Raw genomic sequence first — 25638 nt, 5'->3', positions numbered from 1 at the left:
AGCCCAGTCTGTTTCATGATACTCCCTAGAAAAAAATCTATAGTGGAATGGTACCAGGTGTCTTGTCACACGCCTTTATCCCAGTTCTTCGGAAGCAGAGGAAGGCACATCTCTTGTGAGGGTAGCTGGGCCAAATAGCCAGTTCCAGGTCAGCCAAGACTTCATAGTGATACCCTGTGTCAGTAATAGTAAGTACACATAAGATATTTTAGAGTGTGGATATTTTAAATGAATAGCAACTGTTTATTAGAACATCTTAAGTTTGGGTAGCAGCAAGGGATGGAGTTAGTTCAATGTGTTTCCTTACAATATACCTTTTAGACTATATTTTACATATAGAATTGGAAATTAAGGAAAGGTGAGCCCAATTTTTCCCACTCTTGTTTTACTACATACAAATATTTAAGACTTGTCCGGAAAATACAGAAAGGCAGAAGAGAGAAAAATCATATATTATAACTACAAACTGCTGTTAGGCGTGTATATCATTTTAAAATTTAGATTATATGAGGATCCTTTTCCTGTTTCCTCAGGTTGCCTGAAATCCTTATTTTCAGTGGCAGCAGATTCCTCCTGGTCAGTCAGAGGTCATGGAGGTCGCTGCCTCCTATTGACTGAGGCTTCTACCTAGGTCTCCACCTCATCTATTTGTTGTACCTGTCATTTTCTGCCTAGTATAGAGAACTCCCCTGTCTGAGGAAAAAGGCCTGAGCATGCTTGGGCCAGTTTGCAGGGTTCTGCTTCCTTCCTGAGTACTGGGGTGTTAGGCCAGGGCCATTATGTCTTGGGGTAAGAGCGTTTCTAGCAATGTGTCCATATGGCTAGGGAAGGATTGTTGGTGTGTATTTCACAGGCAGTTTGGGAATATTTGTTTCATCCTTCACGTCTCAGTTTGATTTGGTCTTAAGCAATGGATATCATTATCTGTAAGCCCTTTGTGCAAGTCTTGTTCCCAGTTTCAGCATGACTGCTTATTCAGTCCATTAGCCCAATTGGAGGAAAAGCAGGGCATGTTTTCATTTTCTCAAATTTAGATAATTTTTACTTTCTTAGTTCAATGACTGATAGAGGTGAGTTAATAATGTAAATTTTATGGAATTTAGTGCTTAATTTATACTCTCCTTTTATTTGAAATGAATTTGTACTTATAGTCAATTACAAAGTCATTTATGTCTAGGTACTTTTGTTCCCTTTGTGGGTCTTGTCATAACTTTTGTGGTTTTGAAACAGTGTCTCACTCTACTGCCTCAAGCTTAGGTGATGTCCTGACTCTACCTTCCTAGGATTAGCATTACAGGCATCTTCTACATCCAACTCAGTGATAAAATGAAACTTGTCAAATCATCTGTTTCTTTCTTTTTGCTCTAGTTAAGACCATTTCTGAGATGTGTGTTAAGATTGGCAAATTTTTGTCTCATGCTTTGAGTTTCACCAACTTTGTGAAAACTGTCCTTCCGTGCTATATATTTTTAAAAGATTTTATTTATGTCTGCCTGAGTGTGTGCACCTGTGTAGTTTGTGTGCCTGTACTTGCATGGAGGCCTGAACAGGCTGTCTGATTCCTCGTGTTAGCAGGACACCCAGCTGGCTTATTGCACAGCTCCTAGGATTTAAACTCTAATCCTCATGATTACGCAACAGATACTCTTAACCACTTTTTTTTTTTTTTTTGAGACAGGGTTTTTGTAGCCCAGACTGGCCTTGAACTATGTATAGAGCCAAGGGCTACCTTAAACTCCCCATTTTATTTGAATCACCTGTTTATTTGGTGCTGGAGATCAAACCTGAGGTCTTATGCATGAAAGGAAAACTACTCTACCAACTGAGATACATCACTAGCCCCCAAACTGTTTAGGAGCGTCATGTATATGGAGGGGGAGTGCGCTCTCTAATATATGGTGTGGAGGCCAGATGTTGATGTCAGGTGCCTTCCTCAGTTGCATTTTCCCTCAGTGTTTTGAGACAGGTTCCGCATTGAACCTGGAGCTCTCTTCTAATTCAGGTAGACTAGCTGGACTGTGAGCCCCAGGGATCTTCCTGTCTTTACCTTCTCAGCTCTGGGATAACAATTGTTCACCATTGTGCCTGGCTTTATGTGGGTTCTGGGGACCAAATTCAGGTCTTTTTGTTTGTAAGGCAAACTACTGACTGAGCTCTCTCTTCAGCCTGCAAAATTTAATTTTGAGTAGATTTCCCTAGTGTATTGGCTGTTGGGAAGCTCTAAGTCAATTTTGTGTCTCTACTAGTAAGTATTTTTTGTTTTTTGTGATTGTCAAGAGAGCAGTTCATTTATAATTGCCGTTTTAGTTTTTCTTGCTCTTATTTTCCTTTCAGCACACACCACCACTAATTTTTTCCTTTAGGCAAGTTATCGTAAATTCTTCTATTGGTTAAGCTAGGACTGAATAGACCATTTCCTCGGTGTATTACGCATTTAATTAAGCTACTTCTAAATTTGATTGGTGGAAGATGCTGCACTTTCCCTTTTTTTTCCTTCTTTCTTTTTTGCTTTACTATGTCAGGTTGTGAATGGTAGATAATGCCGAGTGTGTGTATTTTGTTCAGTGTAAATGTCTTTTTAAGTAGAGGGTTTTAGATATATGTTCTGTCATGGTGCTTATATATACCATGCCAAACTCCCACCATCTTTAGGAATTGAGCTGGATCTGCTTACAGAAGATCATCATAGCCACGCTTGTTGACTGTTGATATTCCTTCCTAACTGTTGGGTGGGTAGAATCATGGGACCTCCTCTGGAGTATCCAGTCACTCCTCCCTGATAGTTGTTTGCAGTTCTGCTCTGATTGTACATGGCCCCATTCTCAGGCAGGGGCTAGAGTATATAGATTGGGGAAGGAGTCGTCATAATGGGTGCGGAATTCATTTGTTGTGGCTGCTTGCTTTAAGGGCATCTACACTGATACACATAAAACCTCACTCATTTCTCTGTAAGCAAACCTAATAAGCTCAGTCGCTCCCAGAGTGAACTTCAATACGTCATATGTCCTTGGGACTGGAGCAGGAGGGTAGATGCTGTTTTTGTTTTCTAGGAAAGAGGTTTTAGCAGCATTCTCCCATACTCAAGGATAGCAGAAAGAGCTAAAGTAAAGACCCCTTTCGGTGCTTCCTTGTATTAAATAAGTTACTACATTTTGTTTCATCCAGAGCCTCAAGCAACTTGCTTCTAAGTTAAGCACAATTGTACATCTCCAAACTATATGTCAAAACTGTTTAAACGTTTAGTAGTCTCGTTAATTTAGGAGATTTTTTTCAAGTTCAAATGAATAGTGCCGGTGTTGTAATGTGAAGAAAATTATGTACTCTGACCCTTTATTTCATCATTTATCAATGGTGAAAAATCTATCTTCCAGTGACTTGACATATGAATGAATACCCTAAGTGATAGTGCATTGTTTTTTAAAGAATGCTTGGGTACACGAATGGCTGTGCACATTTCCATATGTGACCCTCAGAGACAACTTTTTGGGAGTGCATTCTCTCCCTCCATCTCTGATCCCAGGTGTCAGAAGACCCAGGTTATCTGGCCTACCTGGCAAGTGCCTTTTTTCTTTGAGCCATCTTGCCAACCCGAAAGTATATTTTTGATCATCTTCTTGGGATATACTAGTTTCCCTCCTGTATGTTATTTCTTTATTAAGAACTAAATTTTAAACTGAGTGTGGTGGCTCACACCTTTATTCCCAGCACTTGGGTGGTAGAGGCAGGTAGATCTCTGAGTTGGAGGCCAGCCTGATCCATCTATAGAGTGAGTTCCAGCACAACCAAGCCTGCACAGAGAAACCCTGTACTGGGAAACGAACAAGTGAAAAACAGCTAAACTTTATTTTGATCAGTATTATGCCCAAGAACTGGATTGAGCCAATACTTTCATAGACCACCACAATCCACAGTTGAAATGAAGTGGCAGAATATCCTCTTTGGCTTGATTTCCTGATAACAAGCAGTTGAAATTGCTTTTAGGGAAGTCAAGTTATAATCTGTGGACAGTGGTTTTGGGAGCTGGGAAAGAAAGCTTTTGCCCAAGTCTACTGAGGGGGTAAGAGAAATTGTGAAAGAAGTGGTTTCTACCTTCTGCCCCTAGACCCAGGGTCATTTTGAAAATTAGAAAGAATTCAGTGAATAGGACAGATGTGTGTATATTTCTATTCTGGTGAAATGTAACTCCTTTTGCCTTTTTTCCTGTTTTTACACTAGACCCAACTCCGAAACCAGCTAATTCATGAATTGATGCATCCTGTATTGAGTGGAGAAGTGAAGCCGCCATCCATTTCAGTGGAAGGGAGTGCCCTCCTAATAGGGGCTTCTAACTCGCTGGTGGCAGACCACTTACAAAGATGTGGCTATGAATATTCACTCTCTGTTTTCTTTCCAGAAAGTGGTTTGGCAAAAGAAAAGGTAAAGCCTGGTGGTTTGGAGTTTCCTTTGACAATTTCTTCCTCTAGTAACTCAAGTCCGACGTAATTACCCTGCTTGCCCCTTGACTGCATAGCTTCATTTCTTGTTCATCTTTGATGCAATGCCTGAACAAAACATATTTGTTAGATGACAAATGAGTACCAAAAGTGGCTGTTGTTAAGGCTTTGGTATTTCAGTCTTTTGTAAAATAGTGATAAGTGCAATCACTAAATATTTTGGAGCTAAAAGTAATGTTACATTCCATGTGGTTTAAATTAGACTGGTAACTGCCATTTCCGTAATGTTAACTGTGAAACTGATACTGTGCTAGGTACACTGCAGGGAGCACATGTGTTTCAAATGAAGACTCAGACTGTAGACAGGTGAAATGATTTTGATTTATACACAGTGAATAGCTTCTAAATAGCATTACAGGGCGGAACATTTTGATTTCTAATGTGTTAGATTGCTGCAGATATTTCTCTGCTTTATAGTTACATTAGAGAAGTGCAAAATGCATAATTTAAGAAAATCTATAAAGTTCCCAACTGTGAAAGCACATGTCTTAATCACTCTGATGATTTTAACTAGTTCTCATCACCACTGAACGTAATAATCCATTTTATTAATTACTTTAAAGTGATTCTTAACATTCTCAGTACTTGTCTTAGTTAGGGTTTTACTGCTGTGAACAGACACCATGACCAAGGCAAGTCTTATAAAAACAACTTTTAATTGGGGCTGGCTTACAGGTTCAGAGGTTCAGTCCATTATCATCAAGGTGGGAGCATGGCAGTATCCAGGCAGGCATGGCACAGGCAGAGCTGAGAGTTCTATGTCTTCATCCAAAGGCTGCTAGTGGAAGACTGACTTCCAGGCACCCAGGGTGTGATTGTTAAGCCCACACCCACAGTGACACGCCTACTCCAACCAGGTCACACCTATTCCAACCAAGTCACACCTCCAAATGGTGCCACTCCCTGGTCCAAGAATATACAAACCATGACATTCCACTCCCTGGCCCCCATAGACTTGTTCAAACACATGAGTCTATGGTGGGCCATACTTAAACATAGCATAATGCAAAATGCATTTAGTCCAACTTTCAAAGTCCTCATAGTCTATAGCAGTTGCAACAATGTTAAAAGTCCAAAGTTCAAGGTCTCTTCTGAGATTCATTCAACTTAATTAACTGTAATCCCCAAAGCAAAGCAGGAAACCAGCTGGGCAAACTCCAAACTCTGCATCTCCATGGCTGATGTCAAAGTGGTCTTCAGATCTCCACTCCTTTTTCATCTTTGTTGACTGCAACAAACTGCTTTCTCCTGGGCTGGTTCCACTCCCTGTTAGCAGCTTTCCTCAGCATGTATCCCATGGCTCTGGCATCTTTAACATCTTTGACTCTCCAAGGCAATTTCAATGTTACAGCTTCTTGTTTCAGTGTCTGGGATTCTACTTGATCTTTTGGACTCCTCCTAAGGGCTGGCATCACTTCTCCAGCTCTGCCCTCTGTAGCACTCTAAGCTTAGGTTGATCCACTTCACTGTTGTTGCTGTGAGTTCTACATCTTTATCCAAAGGCTGCTAGTGGAAGACTGACTTCCAGGCAACTAGGGTGAGGATCTTAAACTAGCACCCACAGTGACACACCTACTCTAACCAGGTCACACCTCCAAATGGTGCCACTCCCTGGTCCAAGAATATAAAAACCATCACAGTACTTGTATATTATCTAAGATAGAATTTTGTTTTTGGAATGGTTTTAGGTTTGCAGTAGAATTGAGTGTGGTTTTCGTAATACTCTCCTCCCCCCATGCAGAGTCCCACACTGTCAAGATCCCACATCTAGGGATATATTGGATGCAGTCAACTATCCCAAAATGACCCATAATTGTCAATCAAGTCTGTCTTTTACAATAGGGTTCATTCCTGGTGTTTTCTGTGTGTACGTGTTGTTTGTAATTGTCCAAAAGTTTTAAGAAATAAGAACAGTGTTGGTGTTCTAAAGGAAGATTGGACTTTGAATATGCTATACTTTATTAACAACTAGATTCAACTTGATAGCATAAATAATTTATTTTTTTAAACTAGGCATGGGGACACACATGTGTAATCTCAGCAATAGACAACAGACGAAAATCACAAGTTTTAGGTCAGCTTGGTGAGTCCTAGGCTAACCAGATATACATATATAACCAGATATAGATATACTGTCATTAAAAAGAATTCACTTTTAGCTCATCTTCTTTCTAATGATATGTTTTATAATTTTCTTTACTGTGTAATAGTTATATAGTTATAGTAATAATTAAACAAGTTCACATCACTAGTAGTTTCTAATAATATAAATGCCAACCAGAACTTTTTCTTTAAAAAGAAACCACTTGAAAATACATTGTATCAGTATTCTAAGGGTAGTTCTAGCACATAATACATAGAATAGCAGAAATACATTATATTAAGAATATTTGTGTGATTAAAAATATTCAGGCATGCAGTAGTCATTCATCATAAGAATAGTAAAACCTAGAGTTTGTTTACAGTTTTAAATAACTAAGGATCATGAAATTCATTCATATAGCCACTGGTTCACCAGATAGGTGAATGTTATCTATAAGGCATTAATCATTTCTTTCATTCCTGTTAGTATTTGGAGGTTAATTACTTCATTTAAGATATTTTATCTAGGCAGGGAAGATCACTTAGTAGATAAAGGGACTGGTTATGAAGGTTTGATGGCCTGAGTTGGAGTCCCAGGATCCATACAGTGGAAGGATTAAACTAATTTCTACAAATTGTCCTCTGATCTCCACATGTATATCATAGCATGTTCATACCCTCCTAACACATATACACTAAATAAATGTAATTTAAAAAATAACAAACTGTTTGATCTTTTGACCTCAATATATTTATTGTAATTTGTTAACAACATAAAAGCTTTACTTTTTCATTATTGGGTTAACTGTAATATTATTTTAAATCTGAAATGAGTTTTAGTTTTATATTCAGTAACATCTTAATCATTTAAACTTGTCCACAAGTTTGTCTTAGTTAGGATTTCCATTACTGTGAAGAGACACTGTGACACTGTGACGGAGGCAACTCTTAAAAACTACAACATTTCATTGGGGGCTGGATCACAGTTTCAGAGGTTCAGTCCATTATCATTATGGCAGGAGCATGGCAGCATCCAGGCAGACATAGTGCAGGAGAAGGAGTTGAGAGTCTTCTGTCTTGATCTGAAGGCAGCTAGGAGGGAACTTTGTTCAGCAGGAAGCTCTTTTCCTCCCTGGGTAGAGCTTAAGCATAGGACCTCAAAGCCCTTAGTGAGAAACTTCCTCCAGCAAGGCCACACCTACTCCAACAAGGCTATTACTCCTACTAGTGTCACTTCCCATGGGCCAAGCATATTCAAACCACCACAGCTACTTAATCTTTTTTTTCCTTTTTTTTCTCTTTAAGATATTTACTATGCAGGATCTACTACAACTCATTCGGATTAACCCCTCATCCAGTCTCTATAAATCATTGGTAAGATTGTTTTTATGATCTACTTTGATTTGCTACTTTTATAAATGAGCAGTTAATAAGAGTAAATATTTTCTTTTAACAGATTTCAGGATTTGATAAAGAAAATAAAAAAGGTAGGAGTCTTCATCTTTGTGGGGAATAGCAAGATATTTATATGTGCTGCTGCTTACAAAAATGCAAACCTTGTGCTTATCAGGGAGAAGAATTACATATTATCTTCATAAAGATGGGTTATTTCTCTTATATTTCTCTTTGTAATAAGTCTTAGATATTCAGGTATGAACACTGCAGACAGTAGTCAAGAGCCTAGCATATGAAAATGCTATTTACAGAATACCTGCTGTTTAGAACATTTATACAGTAACTCCCTCCCCTGAAAAACAACAAAACTAGTAACAGGAGCTCACTATCTTTTTTATATTAGATAGCCCCCTCAAATGGAACTTATGAAGGGGTACAAATGGAATTTATGAAGTGGTAAATGTATTAGTAGTTTCTTTAAACTATTAATGCTTTCTTATTAATTGAGTTTTTATACTTTCTTGATAAATTGCCGCACGCCTGGCCTTGATAACGGCCTTTTATATAGTATATTGTTACAGTTGCCAGACTGTATTTTAGACTTGGTAATGAGCTTTGTGTCCTAACCTGGCAACTTAGCTGCTAGTGATAGTTCCTTTGCTCTTTTTAAGTACTCTGTGACATGCTGCTGTGGTCCTTTTGTGTTTGAATTTTTGCCTTGCCATCCAGGCTAGGATGTTTATAAGTTGGTACTTAATGAACAAATATTTGCATGTCTACTTTCAACTAGCCATTAGTCTTTGACTTAATTGTCAGTTAATGCTCGTAGTTGGTAAGTAAATTGGCTTACAAGGTGTTGTAGGCTTCCTGCAACAGAGATCCTCCCTATTGAATTCCACTATGGCAACTGAGCCTACATTCCACAGTGAGACAGATTCCAAAGGCTAACGCTGGATCAGTCTGGACAACAAAATACAAGTGAATCATTACTCAAAATAAAAGATGGCTATCTTTTATTCCATTCTGCTAAGGAAATGAATAGATAAGACCCTACATTCTGAACTCTAAGGCAGTATGCTATTTAGTGTAAGTATGCTTTATTGGAAATGCCCATCTCTGCTGTCTCATGTGGTAGCCACTAAGGTCATGTGATGCTTAAATAGGGCTATTTACTCTGAACAGTGAACTTAATTTTTGTTGAATTTAAATTCAGTTACCCACATGGCTGCCATACTAGAAAGCACTGTTCCAAACTATATACCACTAATAGCTGTTGCCAAAATATTGAGAAGGAAATTTAGAGCTTGAAGTAATATTTAGGAATAATCCACTGTACTATAGCTTAAATAATATTGCCCATGTTTCCATATTTTCTTAAGTGTTTCTGGTACAAAAAACATCTGACTAACACTTGCTACCGGCTTACTGAGATAGCATTTCTGGGACATGGAGAAACTGAGTAGCAATTGTGTTAAGCATCCAAGTGCCAAAATTTGGGTAGAGCTCTGTGGATAACCAGTAATCTTTTGTTAATTTTGGCAAAAATGAGTACAAAGAGAACTACAGTTGAAATTTAGGAGATTAGGTGATCCCTGGATGGAATCTAGACTGTGGCCAAACAGTGTTACTGTTATGGTCTCCCGTGGGCTTGAGTGCTGAGCTTCTTAACTTTGAAAGTTAGTGGAGCCTAACAGTTGAATTGGACTGGACTGTGTTTGATAGTTATGTGCATAGTAGGACTTAGTAATTATTGTGAAGTTGCAGTTAAGTCTATAGGGAGCAGATAGTAAGAGCCAGCTTTCTTACTGTTGGAATGTTCCCATCTCACTGTTAGAATGACCCATCGAGATGGGTCAGCACATAAAGTTCCCTGTTGTCAATCCTGACCATGTGAGTTCCATTTCCAGGATCCACATGGTGGAAGGAGAAAACGGACTCCCATTATGATTGAGAGTTTACATAGTTAGTGTGTGATTTTTAGATAAGGGAGTAGTGTGTTTGGAAGGAGAAGTTAAAGGAAGCTACAGTTGTGGGAGTAGAATTTTAAAATCTTTAATAGAAAGGGATAAAAGGTTGTACTTAGGCTGATGAAGCAGGAGTCCTTTCAACTTGTTTACATCATTCTTGAAGAACATATTTAAATCCCTTTTTTTTTTTTGTTTTGTTTTCGAGACAGGGTTTCTCTGTGTAGCCCTTGCTGTCCTAGAACTCACTTTGTAGACCAGGCTGGCCTCAAACTCAGAAATCCGCCTTCCTCTGCCTCACGAGTGCTGGGATTAAAGGTGTGCGCCACCATGCCTGGCACATATTTAAATCCTTATTGAAGGAGATCAGTTGTTGCTTGCTTTTTGCTATAAGAAGCAATTAAGTGCGCATCATGTATACTTTGTGCCCTTACTTAAAGGTAGGATAGCGGTGTAAGCTGAAAATGACTAGGTTAAAATATGAGCACACTAACAAATTGCTCTCCTTGATTCCCATGTCAGCACTTGACATTATCATTGATTTAATCTTAATAGTGTTATGTGGAAAATATGGTCTCTCTTTTATTAATTTGCACTTATTTATGGGTTTTGTGTATTTGTTTAACATTTAAAAGGTATTCATTTTTTTCTATTTAAATTTTCTTCCTGTGAACTTTGTCCTTGTCTTTTCCTACTTTTTTTTTTTTTTTTTAAAGATTTATTTATTTATTATATGTAAGTACACTGTAGCTGTCCTCAGATACTCCAGAAGAGGGGATCAGATTTCGTTACGGATGGTTGTGAGCCACCATGTGGTTGCTGGGATTTGAACTCACGACCTTCGGAAGAGCAGTTGGCACTCTTAACCACTGAGCCATCTCGCCAGCCCCCCTTTTCCTACTTTTTTTTACTGATTTGTAAGAGTTCTTTGACATTACAATGAGACTTCTCCTTCTTTCCTGATATATCATTTGTCTTTTGAGTTTATCTTATGCCATATGTAAATTTATGTATTTTTTTTGTGGTTATAGTGATCTCTATTTCTTTTCAGGTTTATATCATGCTTGGAAAGACCTTCCCTTGGTAATCAAATGATGATGCTATAAATCAAGACTCATAAACAACAATAAAAAATAGCTGAATGATGTTCTTAAACAAAACTATGTATGTTACACTTTTAGGTTTTCTTATGAGTTTCTTAAAGGAGTTGGCAGAATATTATCAAGCTAAAGAGAGCTGTGATGCGGAAACTCAGACAAGCACCACATTTCCCAGCCAAGTGTCCCTAGGTAATTAGAGCTTTCTTCAATTCTGCTAGCTAGCTTGTTAATATTTTTGTGTTTGCCTGATTATTTTACAATCAGGGTCTCACTATTTAGCCCTGCCTGGATTTGAATTCACTGTGTAGATGGAACTGGCCTCAAACTGTTGATTGTCTTGCCTCTACCTCCTCTGAATGCTGGTATTTACAAATGCATACCACCTCACTTCCTTACTTGTGGAGGTTAACTTCTCTTAACTAGGAAACTCATGACTTCTCTGACTATATTTTTAGTCATTAAATTAGTATATGTTTTTGTTAGTGTTGTGTTGCTGTGAAGAAATGTATTTTACATGGGGCTTGCTTACCGTTTGAGAGGTTTAGTCCATTGTCATGGTGAGGAGGAGCATGGGAACATCCAGGCAGGCATTGTGCTGGAGAAGTAGTTGAGAATTCTACAGTAAGATCTGCAGGCAGTAGGAAGAGAGAGCTCCTGGGCCTGGCTTGGGTGTTTGCAACCATAAAGCCCATCCTCAGTGACACAATTGTGCCTGCCACAAACTCTCAATATTTTAATCTACTCCTGCTATCCCTTTCTTTCCCTGTGTACCCTTTGGTGATGTGTGTGTGTGTGTGTGTGTGTGTGTGTGTGTGTGCGCGTGCAGCTGTACTCCATGTTGAAGTTTCTTCTCTGCTTCACAGTTGGTTTGGCTCTCTGTTTGGTTTAAGGGCTAAGGGTCTTGGGAAAAGAGATCTGGTATGAGAAAGTTAGCAGGCCTCAACTTGAGCCTGGTTGTGCTATAGTCGCTTAACCCCCTGGAAGTCACTCAGACTCTGTGGCCATTTGTTCTTTATCTGTAGAAGGCAAGAATTAGAGTACATAGTTTTTATACTTTTAAAGTTCTTGTTTTGAATGTGTGTCAAGCTTAATTCAAGTCCAGTTCAAGCTTTCTGCACTTAAAAACCGAGAAGAGGATTACTTTGTATTTTTCCCCCTCCAATTTATTATCATTTTCAAACATGCAGAACAGTTGAAACAATGTTAACAGTGACTACATAGATGCTACTGTGGAATTTGCATTATACTTGTTCATCACTTATCTGTTCACTTATCTCAGGTTTTAAATATATTTCAAAGTAGGTAGCAGACATCTCTACACCTTTCTTTTAGTGTAGTCTGCTTTGGGCCTCTTGCATAGCTTACTGAGTTGATTTTATATTTCCTAATTGGCTGTGTTATTTTTTTAATAGCCGAGAAGTTTCAGCTTATTGACGCTCAATTTGCAGATGGTTTTCCTCACCGTTCCAAGCTAGAATCTTTAGAGACAAAGTTAAACGAGTATAAGAAAGAAGTACAACACCAGCTTCAGGTAGAAATGTGTCATAAGGTAAGCTGTAGTCCTTGCTGCTCTTGATGAGAGCCAGGCCCACTTATCTTCTACTAGCTTAACCTTGGCTATGTGGAGGCCAGCTACAGCCTTTTATTAAGAAATGAAGTGAATGAAGAGTGAATTTATACTGTTTTTAAGGAACTATTTTTAGTCTTTGTGCTCAATTCATAGCTGAAGTATTTTAGAGAAGCTGAAATAACAAAAGTTAAGATGGAAGAGAGAAGAAAGTATGAAAAGGAATTGGCTGAGTTCCAGAATGAATTTGAAAGAACTTGTCAAGCAAAAAATGAAGCCCTCATTTCTCAGGAGAAGAATTCTCTGGAAAGAATTAAAAAACACCGAGAGGTAATATATAGGCACAAGTTACTGGGTGTTTGTGTCCTGCTGCTGTTAGTAGCTTTGTGGAAGATCTAGATAGGACAGTGGATGGAACAAGGCTCTTGAGGGGCAGGTAGGGCTGCTATCAGGAATACAGACAAGCTCATGGAGACTTTGCTCAGCAGTGGTCAAAAAGAAAGCACTGGGGTGAATGTCCTCACTGATTAAGAGACACTCAGCACACAGGCTCAAAACTTGTCAGGCAAATTGGAGAGGACTTCAAGGAGAGGCTTGGAGGTAAGTAGTTTCTATGGATGAGGGGGAGTAGCAGAAAGGATGTTAACATTGTCACACCCAGCTGAAGCAGCAGTAGCCAGGAAGGGGCAGAGCAAGCCATGTGCTCTTGTGACAAGAGGTTTCTGTTCTGGCTCTGGGGAGGACTGAGGGGAGGACTGATCATCTATGAGCACCTGCTCACCCCTTTCTGTGGGATGAGAAAGTAGAAGGGATTGAGCAATGGTGTTTTGCTAAACTTCATTTGACCTGAGAAAGGCAGCCTCAGGAATTAAAGACCTTGGTGCTCTGCTCATGGATGAAGAAAGCAAAGAGAAGCAGGTAAAAACGGGAGTGGCCCCCATCCTGAAGGAAATGAAGGGATACATGGCAGTCTCAGAAGTAGGAGTAGGGTCTGAGTGGCTGTGTTCAGAGTTGCCCGTTTGTTTGCTAAGAGAATGTCTTCAGTCAAACAGGACTTGCAGCACTGTTTTCAGTGTTCATCCAGAGCAGTTGTTAGAAAATGTTCGAAATAGGAATCCTTCCCCTTAGATTTCATCCTTGCTGGCGCTTTTCAGTAAGAGCTGTTATCCAGCATGATATAGGACTCTTGTACTATGTATCTAGTGTATCTGGGAAATGAACTATTTTCATCTATGAAGACAGGCATAGATATTTAAGATACTGGTTATGTTTAGACTAATAACTTTATTTTTCATGTAGGTGACTGCCAAGGTCCCCATTTAGTTAATATTACCTGCAAGTATTAAAGATTATCATCATCTTTGCCTATACCATGCCTTTGGACGCTTGTCCATATCTGTCCCTGATAAGGCTGTATTGTTCTTCAAAGACCTAGCCATCTCAAGTGGCTTCTTACCCAGCTCACTGAGCGACTCATACATGTGCTATTCCTATATGTGCTCTTTGTATACTTCAGTTATGAAATCATTTCATCTTTTCGTGATTGTTTCTCTCTCCCTCAACCAAATTGTGAGCTCTGTAAAGATGAGGAACTTACCTACTCCTCGTGGTGTCTGTTCACGGATGGGGTGGCCCATTCACTGGGAGTTCACCTAAGCCTGTAACTGGACTCAGAATGATCTGGAAACAAACATTTAGGCATCACCATCAATCACCAAGGAGATTATCTTCTTTGGGAATTTTATTGCTGAATGTGCATATTTAAAGTTTTTCTTCCTGTACTTACAAATTTTTGAGTAAGGGAATATGAGGGATGCTAAAGAGCTAGATTCTATATTCCTAACAATGGCAATGTAGTTTACCATTCATTGAGGGACTCATTTTTTTGTGTGGACAGGAAGTATATTTTTGTGCAAAAGCAATCTTCATCGAAATATCTTCCAGGAGAAAGTGTTCCTCTAAGTATCTGTAGCTTTCATTGTGTTCTAGAATAAGGAAGCAATGTCTGAGTTCCAGGGTTTCATTTAACGTTGCTTGCTTGCTAAAAGTAAATGCTTTCCTATGCAGATGGAATCAAAAGAAATTTATGCTCAAAGACAGCTTCTACTAAATGATATAGCTTTGCTTAGAGGTAGAGAAGCAGAGCTGAAGGAGCGAATCGAAACTTTTGAATTGTAAGTAATAAATGTGTTCTTTTTGGACATGAAAAAGTTATACTAAGTATTATGTCTAAGTTTTCTAGCTTTTTCTAAATGTGTTCTTTTTGGATATGAAAAAGTTATACTAAGTATTATGTCTAAGTTTTCTAGCTTTTTCTAAGAGATTGTGTGTGTGTGGTCTGCAAGGTTACATGCAGGTGCCTTACCCATGTGTGTCTCTAAGGTCAGAGGTCAACGTGAGGTGGTTTCCTTTATCAGTCATCTCCATATTTTTGGGGGGGGGTGGTCTGTCTTACATTGGTAGGCTCAGTGATTGACTAGACTATCTGGACAGCAAGCTTTGGGCATCCAAGTGTCTCTGTCATCTCCCACACCATGCCTGGCTTTTTTGTGGTGCTGGGGATCTGAATGCAGGTCCTCATGCTTTCACAGCAAACACTTTATTTAGTGAGTTATCTCCCCAGGCAAAGAAAAGCCCAGTGTGGTAGTGCATGTCTCTAATCCCAGCACTCTGCGAGGGGGAGGCAGGATGGTAGTGCAGTGTGGTAGTGCATGTCTCTAATCCCAGCACTCTGGGAGGGGGAGGCAGGATGATTTCCAAGAGTTTGAGACCAGCTTAAGCTTCATGGTAAGTTCTAGGCCTGCCTAGATATTTGAATCAGGTGTTCAGACCTGCTACTATACTGAAAAAGAAAAAACCAAAATAGAATAGTCCACTTGACTTGTCATGGATGGAGCTATTTCTCATGGTGTTAATACCCTGTCTAAAAACAAAACAAAATTTCCAGGGAGAGTTCCTGGCTCTGAAGGTGATATCAACTGATTTAGAAGGTATAACTTGGGATTTTTCTTGTAAAGTATTAGATAATTAGTTGGAAACTATGGAAATATTTCTGTCAGACTGCCCTGAGGCTGGACAACTTGGCTATTCTCCTGATGTTTCTATAGCTCGTGTGCTTTGCTGCTCCCTTAGTTATCAGACCTGATAGTCTCATATACGTAGCTGAACACCAGGCACCCTGGCCTACTCCATTTACCTACTTTGTACTCCCGTAAGGAACTCTGTTCTAAGTTGGCTCATCTGCTATGGAGATATTTCTCATGATGGGGGCAGAGGTGCTACTTAATGTTTTCTAAGTGCTCAGGATGCTTCATCCTTCAGTTCTTACCTGGGACTGCTAGCAAACTCAGAATCTGTAGTGTATATATCCTTTTTTTCCTAATTAGAATTTGCTATTAGCATTCATATGTTCTTTAGAAGTCTTGCTACATTAAAGAAATTCTTTTTATTTGTTTTTGTTTTTTTTTTTTTTTTTGTTTTTGTTTTTTTGAGACAGGGTTTCTCTGTGTAGCCCTGGCTGTCCTGGAACTCACTCTGTAGACCAGGCTGGCCTCGAACTCAGAAATCCACCTACCTCTGTCTCCCAAGTGCTGGGATTAAAGGCGTGCGCCACCACTGCCCAGCATTTTTTTTTTTTACTTTTTTAAAGATTTATTTATTATTATATCTAAGTACACTGTAGCTGTCTTCAGATGCACTAGAAGAGGGCATCAGATCTCATTACAGACGGTTGTGAGCCACCATGTGGTTGCTGGGATTTGTACTCAGGACCTTTGGAAGAATAGTTGGTGCTCTTAACCACTGAGCCATCTCTCCAGCCCTAAAGAAATTCTTTATTGGTGTTTTCTCACTTCTGTACGCACAGTTCATTTGATTTCTTTTCTACTTAACTTTTAAATTTTTTATTAGATATTTACTTTATTTACATTTCAAATGTTGTCCCCTTTCCTGGTTTCCCGTCTGAAAACCCCCTATCCCTTCCCCTCTCCCCCTGCTCCTCAACCCACCCACTCCCACTTCCTGGCCCAGTCATTCCCCTACACTGGGGCATAGAGCCTTCAGAGGACCAAGGGCCTCTCCTCCCATTGATGACCAACTAGGCCATCCTCTGCTACATATGCAGCTAGAGCCATGAGTCCCACCATGTGTATTCTCTAGTCCCAGGGAGCTCTGGAGGTACTGGTTAGTTCATATTGTTGTTCCTACTGTGGAGCTGCAAACCCCTTCAGCTCCTTGGGTCCTTTCTCTAGCTCCTTCATTGGGGACCCTGTGCTCAGTCCAATGGTACATTTACACAATGGAGTACTTACTACTCAGCTATTAAAAACAATGATTTTATGAAATTTTTAGGCAAATTGATGGAACTAGAAAATATTATCCTGAGTGAGGTAACCCAATCACAAAGAACACACATGATATGCACTCTATTTAACTTTTTTTTCCCATTTTTTATTAGGTATTTAGCTCATTTACATTTCCAATGCTATACCAAAAGTCCCCCATATCCACCCACCCCCACTCCCCTGCCCACCCACTCCCCCTTTTTGGCCCTGGTGTTCCCCTGTACTGGGGCATATAAAGTTTGCAAGTCCAATGGGCCTCTCTTTCCAGTGATGGCCGACTAGGCCATCTTTTGATATATATGCAGCTAGAGTCAAGAGCTCCGGGGTACTGGTTAGTTCATAATGTTGTTCCACCTATAGGGTTGCAGATCCCTTTAGCTCCTTGGGTACTTTCTCTAGCTCCTCCATTGGGAGCCCTGTGATCCATCCATTAGCTGACTGTGAGCATCCACTTCTGTGTTTGCTAGGCCCCGGCATAGTCTCACAAGAGACAGCTACATCTGGGTCCTTTCAATAAAATCTTGCTAGTGTATGCAATGGTGTCAGCGTTTGGATGCTGATTATGGGGTGGATCCCTGGATATGGCAGTCTCTACATGGTCCATCCTTTCATCTCAGCTCCAAACTTTGTCTCTGTAACTCCTTCCATGGGTGTTTTGTTCCCAACTCTAAGGAGGGGCATAGTGTCCACACTTCAGTCTTCATTCTTCTTGAGTTTCATGTGTTTAGCAAACTATATCTTATATCTTGGGTATCCTAGGTTTGGGGCTAATATCCACTTATCAGTGAGTACATATTGTGTGAGTTACTTTGTGAATGTGTTACCTCACTCAGGATGATGCCCTCCAGGTCCATCCATTTGGCTAGGAATTTCATAAATTCATTCTTTTTAATAGCTGAGTAGTACTCCATTGTGTAGATGTACCACATTTTCTGTATCCATTCCTCTGTTGAGGGACATCTAGGTTCTTTCCAGCTTCTGGCTATTATAAATAAGGCTGCTATGAACATAGTGGAGCATGTGTCCTTCTTACCAGTTGGGGCATCTTCTGGATATATGCCCAGGAGAGGTATTGCTGGATCCTCCGGTAGTACTATGTCCAGTTTTCTGAGGAACCACCAGACTGATTTCCAGAGTGGTTGTACAAGCCTGCACTCCCACCAACAATGGAGGAGTGTTCCTCTTTCTCCACATCCACGCCAGCATCTGCTGTCACCTGAATTTTTGATCTTAGCCATTCTGACTGGTGTGAGGTGGAATCTCAGGGTTGTTTTGATTTGCATTTCCCTGATGATTAAGGATGTTGAACATTTTTTCAGGTGCTTCTCTGCCATTTGGTATTCCTCAGGTGAGAATTCTTTGTTCAGTTCTGAGCCCCATTTTTTAATGGGGTTATTTGATTTTCTGAAGTCCACCTTCTTGAGTTCTTTATATATGTTGGATATTAGTCCCCTATCTGATTTAGGATAGGTAAAGATCCTTTCCCAATCTGTTGGTGGTCTTTTTGTCTTATTGACGGTGTCTTTTGCCTTGCAGAAACTTTGGAGTTTCATTAGGTCCCATTTGTCAATTCTCGATCTTACAGCACAAGCCATTGCTGTTCTGTTCAGGAATTTTTCCTGTGCCCATATCTTCAAGGCTTTTCCCCACTTTCTCCTCTATAAGTTTCAGTGTCTCTGGTTTTATGTGAAGTTCCTTGATCCACTTAGATTTGACCTTAGTACAAGGAGATAAGTATGGATCGATTCGCATTCTTCTACACGATAACAACCAGTTGTGCCAGCACCAATTGTTGAAAATGCTGTCTTTCTTCCACTGGATGGTTTTAGCTCCCTTGTCGAAGATCAAGTGACCATAGGTGTGTGGGTTCATTTCTGGGTCTTCAATTCTATTCCATTGGTCTACTTGTCTGTCTCTATACCAGTACCATGCAGTTTTTATCACAATTGCTCTGTAGTAAAGCTTTAGGTCTGGCATGGTGATTCCGCCAGAAGTTCTTTTATCCTTGAGAAGACTTTTTGCTATCCTAGGTTTTTTGTTATTCCAGACAAATTTGCAAATTGCTCCTTCCAATTCGTTGAAGAATTGAGTTGGAATGTTGATGGGGATTGCATTGAATCTGTAGATTGCTTTTGGCAATATAGCCATTTTTACAATGTTGATCCTGCCAATCCATGAGCATGGGAGATCTTTCCATCTTCTGAGATCTTCCTTAATTTCTTTCTTCAGAGATTTGAAGTTTTTATCATACAGATCTTTCACTTCCTTAGTTAGAGTCGCACCAAGATATTTTATATTATTTGTGACTATTGAGAAGGGTGTTGTTTCCCTAATTTCTTTCTCAGCCTGTTTATTCTTGTATAGAGAAAGGCCATTGACTTGTTTGAGTTTATTTTATATCCAGCTACTTCACCGAAGCTGTTTATCAGGTTTAGGAGTTCTCTGGTAGAATTTTTAGGGTCACTTATATATACTATCATATCATCTGCAAAAAGTGATATTTTGACTTCCTCTTTTCCAATTTGTATCCCCTTGATCTCCTTTTGTTGTCGAATTGCTCTGGCTAATACTTCAAGTACTATGTTGAAAAGGTAGGGAGAAAGTGGGCACCCTTGTCTAGTCCCTGATTTTAGTGGGATTGCTTTCAGCTTCTCTCCATTTACTTTGATGTTGGCTACTGGTTTGCTGTAGATTGCTTTTATCATGTTTAGGTATGGGCCTTGAATTCCTGATCTTTCCAACACTTTTATCATGAATGGGTGTTGGATCTTGTCAAATGCTTTTTCTGCATCTAACGAGATGATCATGTGGTTTTTGTCTTTGAGTTTGTTTATATAATGGATTACATTGATGGATTTTCGTATATTAAACCATCCCTGCATCCCTGGAATAAAGCCTACTTGGTCAGGATGGATGATTGCTTTAATGTGTTCCTGGATTCGGTTAGCGAGAATTTTATTGAGGATTTTTGCATCGATATTCATAAGAGAAATTGGTCTGAAGTTCTCTATCTTTGTTGGGTCTTTCTGTGGTTTAGGTATCAGAGTAATAGTGGCTTCATAAAATGAGTTGGGTAGAGTACCTTCTACTTCTATTTTGTGAAATAGTTTGTGCAGAACTGGAATTAGATCTTCTTTGAAGGTCTGATAGAACTCTGCACTAAACCCATCTGGTCCTGGGCTTTTTTTGGTTGGGAGACTATTAATAACTGCTTCTATTTCTTTAGGTGATATGGGACTGTTTAGATGATCAACTTGATCCTGATTCAACTTTGGTACCTGGTATCTGTCCAGAAATTTGTCCATTTCGTCCAGGTTTTCCAGTTTCGTTGAGTATAGCCTTTTGTAGAAGGATCTGATGGTGTTTTGGATTTCTTCAGGATCTGTTGTTATGTCTCCCTTTTCATTTTTGATTTTGTTAATTAGGATTTTGTCCCTGTGCCCTTTAGTGAGTCTAGCTAAGGGTTTATCTATCTTGTTGATTTTCTCAAAGAACCAACTCCTCGTTTGGTTAATTCTTTGAATAGTTCTTCTTGTTTCCACTTGGTTGATTTCACCCCTGAGTTTGATTATTTCCTGCCGTCTACTCCTCTTGGGTGAATTTGCTTCCTTTTTTTCTAGGGCTTTTAGATGTGTTGTCAAGCTGCTAGTATGTGCTGTCTCCCGTTTCTTCTTGGAGGCACTCAGAGCTATGAGTTTCCCTCTTAGAAATGCTTTCATTGTGTCCCATAGGTTTGGGTACGTTGTGGCTTCATTTTCATTAAACTCTAAAAAGTCTTTAATTTCTTTCTTTATTCCTTCCTTGACCAAGGTATCATTGAGAAGAGTGTTATTCAGTTTCCACGTGAATGTTGGCTTTCCATTATTTATGTTGTTATTGAAGATCAGTCTTAGGCCATGGTGGTCTGATAGGATACATGGGACAATTTCTATATTTTTGTATCTATTGAGGCCTGTTTTGTGACCAATTATATGGTCAATTTTGGAGAAGGTCCCGTGAGGTGCTAAGAAGAAGGTATATCCTTTTGTTTTAGGATAAAATGTTCTGTAGATATCTGTCAGGTCCATTTGTTTCATAACTTCTGTTAGTTTCACTGTGTCCCTGTTTAGTTTCTGTTTCCACGATCTGTCCTTTGAAGAAAGTGGTGTGTTGAAGTCTCCCACTATTATTGTGTGAGGTGCAATGTATGCTTTGAGCTTTACTAAAGTGTCTCTAATGAATGTGGCTGCCCTTGCATTTGGTGCGTAGATATTCAGAATTGAGAGTTCCTCTTGGAGGATTTTACCTTTGATGAGTATGAAGTGTCCCTCCTTGTCTTTTTTGATAACTTTGGGTTGGAAGTCGATTTTATCCGATATTAAAATGGCTACTCCAGCTTGTTTCTTCAGTCTATTTGCTTGGAAAATTGTTTTCCAGCCTTTCACTCTGAGGTAGTGTCTGTCTTTTTCCCTGAGATGTGTTTCCTGTAAGCAGCAGAATGTTGGGTCCTGTTTGTGTAGCCAATCTGTAAGTCTATGTCTTTTTATTGGGGAATTGAGTCCATTGATATTAAGAGATATTAAGGAAAAATAGTTGTTGCTTCCTTTTATTTTTGTTGTTAGAGTTGGCATTCTGTTTTTGTGGCTGTCTCCTTTTTGGTTTGTTGAATGATTACTTTCTTGGTTGTTCTAGGGCGTGATTTCCGTCCTTGTATTGCTTCTTTTCTGTTATTATCCTTTGAAGGGCTGGATTCGTGGAAAGATATTGTGTGAATTTGGTTTTGTCGTGGAATACTTTGGTTTCTCCATCTATGGTAATTGAGAGTTTGGCCGGGTATAGTAGCCTGGGCTGGCATTTGTGTTCTCTTAGTGTCTGTATAACATCTGTCCAGGCTCTTCTGGCTTTCATAGTCTCTGGTGAAAAGTCTGGTGTAATTCTGATAGGCCTTCCTTTATATGTTACTTGACCTTTCTCCCTTACTGCTTTTAATATTCTATCTTTATTTAGTGCATTTGTTGTTCTGATTATTATGTGTCGGGAGGAATTTCTTTTCTGGTCCAGTCTATTTGGAGTTCTGTAGGCTTCTTGTATGATCATGGGCATCTCTTTTTTTATGTTTGGGAAGTTTTCTTCTATTATTTTGTTGAAGATATTAGCTGGCCCTTTAAGTTGAAAATCTTCATTCTCATCAATTCCTATTATCCGTAGGTTTGGTCTTCTCATTGTGTCCTGCATTACCTGGATGTTTTGAGTTAGGATCCTTTTGCATTTTGTATTTTCTTTGACTGTTGTGTCGATGTTCTCTATGGAATCTTCTGCACCTGAGATTCTCTCTTCCATTTCTTGTATTCTGTTGCTGATGCTCGCATCTATGGTTCCAGATCTCTTTCCTAGGGTTTCTATCTCCAGCGTTGCCTCGTTTTGGGTTTTCTTTATTGTGTCTACTTCCCCTTTTAGTTCTAATATGGTTTTGTTCATTTCCATCACCTGTTTGGATGTGTTTTCCTGTTTTTCTTTAATGATTTCTACCTGTTTGGCTGTGTTTTCCTGCTTTTCTGTAAGGGCCTGTAACTCTTTAGCAGTGCTCTCCTGTAATTCTTTAAGTGACTTATGAAAGTCCTTCTTGATGTCCTCTATCATCATCATGAGAAATGTTTTTAAATCTGGGTCTAGATTTTCGGTTGTGTTGGGGTGCCCAGGACTAGGTGGGGTGGGAGTGCTGCGTTCTGATGATGGTGAGTGGTCTTGATTTCTGTTAGTAGGATTCTTACGTTTGCCTTTCGCCATCTGGTAATCTCTGAAGCTAGCTGTTTTAGTTGTCACTGTTAAGAGCTTGTTCTTCAGGTGACTCTGTTAGCCTCTATAAGCAGACCTGGAGGGTAGCACTCTCCTTAGTTTCAGTGGGCAGAGTATTCTCTGCAGGCAAGCTCTCTTTTTGCAGGGCAGGTACCCAGATATCTGGTGTTCGAACCAGACTCCTGGCAGAAGTTGTGTTCCACTCACTAGAGGTCTTAGGATCTCGTGTGGAATCCTGTGTGGGCCCTTGCGGGTGTCAGGCGACTCCACTGGCAAGGTAGCCCGGGGCTCAAGTGGAGTGGAAGGGGTTTGTGCCCCAGATCAAGCCCGGGTAGCCTGCTTCCCTATGTACCGCAGTCTCAGGTTCCACGCGATTGGATTGGGGCAGGTGCTGTGTTCCACTCACTAGAGGTCTTAGGATCCCGTGGGGAGTCCCGTGTGGGCCCTTGCGGGTGTTGGGCAAGACTCTGCTGGCAAGGTAGCCCGGAGCTCGAGTCGAGCGGAAGGGACTTGTGCCCCAGATCAGGCCCGGGTAGCCTGCTTCCTCTATTTAACTTTTTAAATGCACTTCTCTCCCCTCCTTCTAAGCATTCATGTAAATTAAGTGTAATTTCCCAGCTCCATGCCTTTCCAGGTTAGCCAGCAGAGGGTGCTAGTGCTGATACCTGGAGCTTTTGCTTAATTCTTGAAGCAGTGAGCTTTAGGTAGTGGTTCTCAGAATGGCTTGTTCTCTGCAGTACCTGGGAGGTAGAGAACTGCTAGTACTACCCACTTAAATCTCACTAGGAAGGCCTTGTAGGCTCAATGTATAGAGGAATAGGACTTCTCCTCACCCCGTCCTTCCCTCCCTCTCTCCCTCTATTCCTTCCTTCTTAACTCCCTTCTGTCACCCCCTCTTTTGATTATTAAATGTTGAAAGCAGGTCTTAAGCCTTTATCTGTGAACTAGTGAATTAGATCCAGCAGTGGTAAAGAATATTATAGAACAAACAGTTATGTGTGTAAGCTAACTTGTTTGTGCTTTTGTAACTTTATTCTTTACTTCTAAATTGATTGTGGCCACTTACCATCTATAGCCAGGTTTTTGTTATGCTTTAGGGTTTGTTTTTTTTTTTTTTTTGGTTTTGTTGCTGCTGTTTTGTTTGTTTGTTTGTTTGACATATGTTTTCATTTTGTTTTTAACCCTGGCTGACCTCAAACTCACTATGTACACCAGGCTAGCCTTAGACTTGCAATGATTCTTCTGCCTGTCTAGTGTTAGAATTATAAGCATGGGCTCACGATGTAACTAGTTTGTTTTGTGTGTGTGTGTGTGTGTGTGTGTGTGTGTGTGTGTGTGTGTTTAATTTTAAAACTAGGGGTTGGAGAGATGGCTCAGCGGTTAAGAGCACTAGCTGCTCTTCTAGAGGTTCTGGGTTCAATGTGAGTAACCACATGGTGGCTCACAACCATTTGTAATGGGATCCGATGCCCTCTTGTGGTGCTGTCTGAAGACAGCTACAGTGTGCTCATAAAATAAATAACTCTTTTTTAAAAATTAAAAAAATAAAACTAATTAAAACTTATTGGTGTGTGATTGGGTTCATGCATGTCACAGCAGTGGAGGTTAGAGGACAACTTGTAAGAGTCAGTTCTTTTCCTTCTATCATGTGGATGTGGGTCCTGGGTATCAAACTCAGACTTGGCACCAACTGCAAAAAGCTGCCCTCCTAGGCAGTTTTGAAATGTTAGCTCTCTCCTGTAAGAAAGGACTATGGCGTTGGCTCCTTCCCACTTCTTTAGGCCAGGTACCCCTGTTCTGCTCCCTCTTCAGTCTGACATACAGTAACGAGGTCAGTTTGTAAAATACAGGGAGACTTTTTCCTTTACTTCCTAGTTAGGACAGTCACAGAAATTGTAGTCTGCTTTCTTACAAAATTTTTTTGGGTTAATTTCAGGACCCAGAAGCTCCAAGAAGAAAAAATTAAAAGTGAGGCTGAGGCACTTGAGAGACGGGAACAGAATCTGAAGAATATTGAAGACACCTATGATCAGAAACTCAAAACTGAACTGCTAAAGTAATTGTTGGGTGTTTTAAAAAGAGTAATATGTTTGAATTAAGTTGGTGAAAATGTAGCCAAAATTGATGAAGTAATAAGACGAATATTTACATGACAAAATTCAGTGTTTGAGAAAAACTATTTTCTTTGACAAATCATAGCTTTGTGATAAATATTTAAGAGGTTTCTAAAGCTTACAGTGTAGAGAATTACATCAGATACTCTTATTCATAACTCCTCGGGCTGTGAGGAATTGTGAGGACTTTAACCTTACATATGTAAGTGTGTATTAGATTATATAATTATTCCATTGTTTTAACCCTTGGATGTTATACACATTTTATTTTATTTTTGAGTCTCTTTTTTTTCTTTTTCCAATTTTTTATTAGGTGTTTTCTTCATTTACATTTCAAATGCTATCCCGAAAGTCCCCTATACCCTCCCCCTGCCCTGCTCCCCAACCCACCCACACCCACTTCTTAGCCCTGGTGCTCTTCTGTACTGGGCCATATAAGTAACCTTAGGGCACCATATGTCTTGCTTAGTTTGTGTAGCTGATCAACTGTAAAATTGGAATTCGGATTACTTTAGTCATCGTTGTCATGCTGCCACTGAGATGAATGTCAGTAACAATTGCAAGTTGTTTAAGGTAGAATTTGATTGAGAACTTGAGCTTTGTTCTCTCAAGACTCCATAAAGCCAGAATCAAAAGAAGGGAGCTAAAGTAAACTATATGAAGCAAAAGGTGATGCAGGGAAATGAAAAATGACAGCTACAGTTAATTTGGTCCACCCCCCTTCTCTTCTGCTTCTTGCTATGTAGCTCAGGTTGACCCAAAATTCTTGATTCTTTTGCTCTGTACTCCCAAGATCAGTGATAGC

General features: G+C 39.8%; 1 protein-coding gene across 2 annotated transcripts in view; it reads left to right on the top strand.

Annotated features, from left to right (window-relative positions):
• Ofd1 (OFD1, centriole and centriolar satellite protein) overlaps positions 1-25638 on the top strand; it is a 54132-nt gene that overhangs the window by 954 nt on the left and 27540 nt on the right. For both annotated transcript variants that reach the window (XM_006528839.4, NM_177429.3), the window contains exons 3-10: positions 4216-4416; positions 7881-7949; positions 8032-8062; positions 11116-11223; positions 12447-12583; positions 12758-12931; positions 14669-14775; positions 24656-24775. In XM_006528839.4, the coding sequence (XP_006528902.1) occupies positions 4216-4416; positions 7881-7949; positions 8032-8062; positions 11116-11223; positions 12447-12583; positions 12758-12931; positions 14669-14775; positions 24656-24775 (947 nt within the window). The remainder of the gene's footprint in view (positions 1-4215; positions 4417-7880; positions 7950-8031; positions 8063-11115; positions 11224-12446; positions 12584-12757; positions 12932-14668; positions 14776-24655; positions 24776-25638) is intronic.

Source organism: Mus musculus, chromosome X (genome assembly GCF_000001635.26).
Source record: "Mus musculus strain C57BL/6J chromosome X, GRCm38.p6 C57BL/6J".
Taxonomy (NCBI): Eukaryota; Metazoa; Chordata; class Mammalia; order Rodentia; family Muridae; genus Mus; species Mus musculus.
Note: the sequence above shows the minus strand (reverse complement) of the source record. Positions and strands in the feature narration are given on the sequence as shown.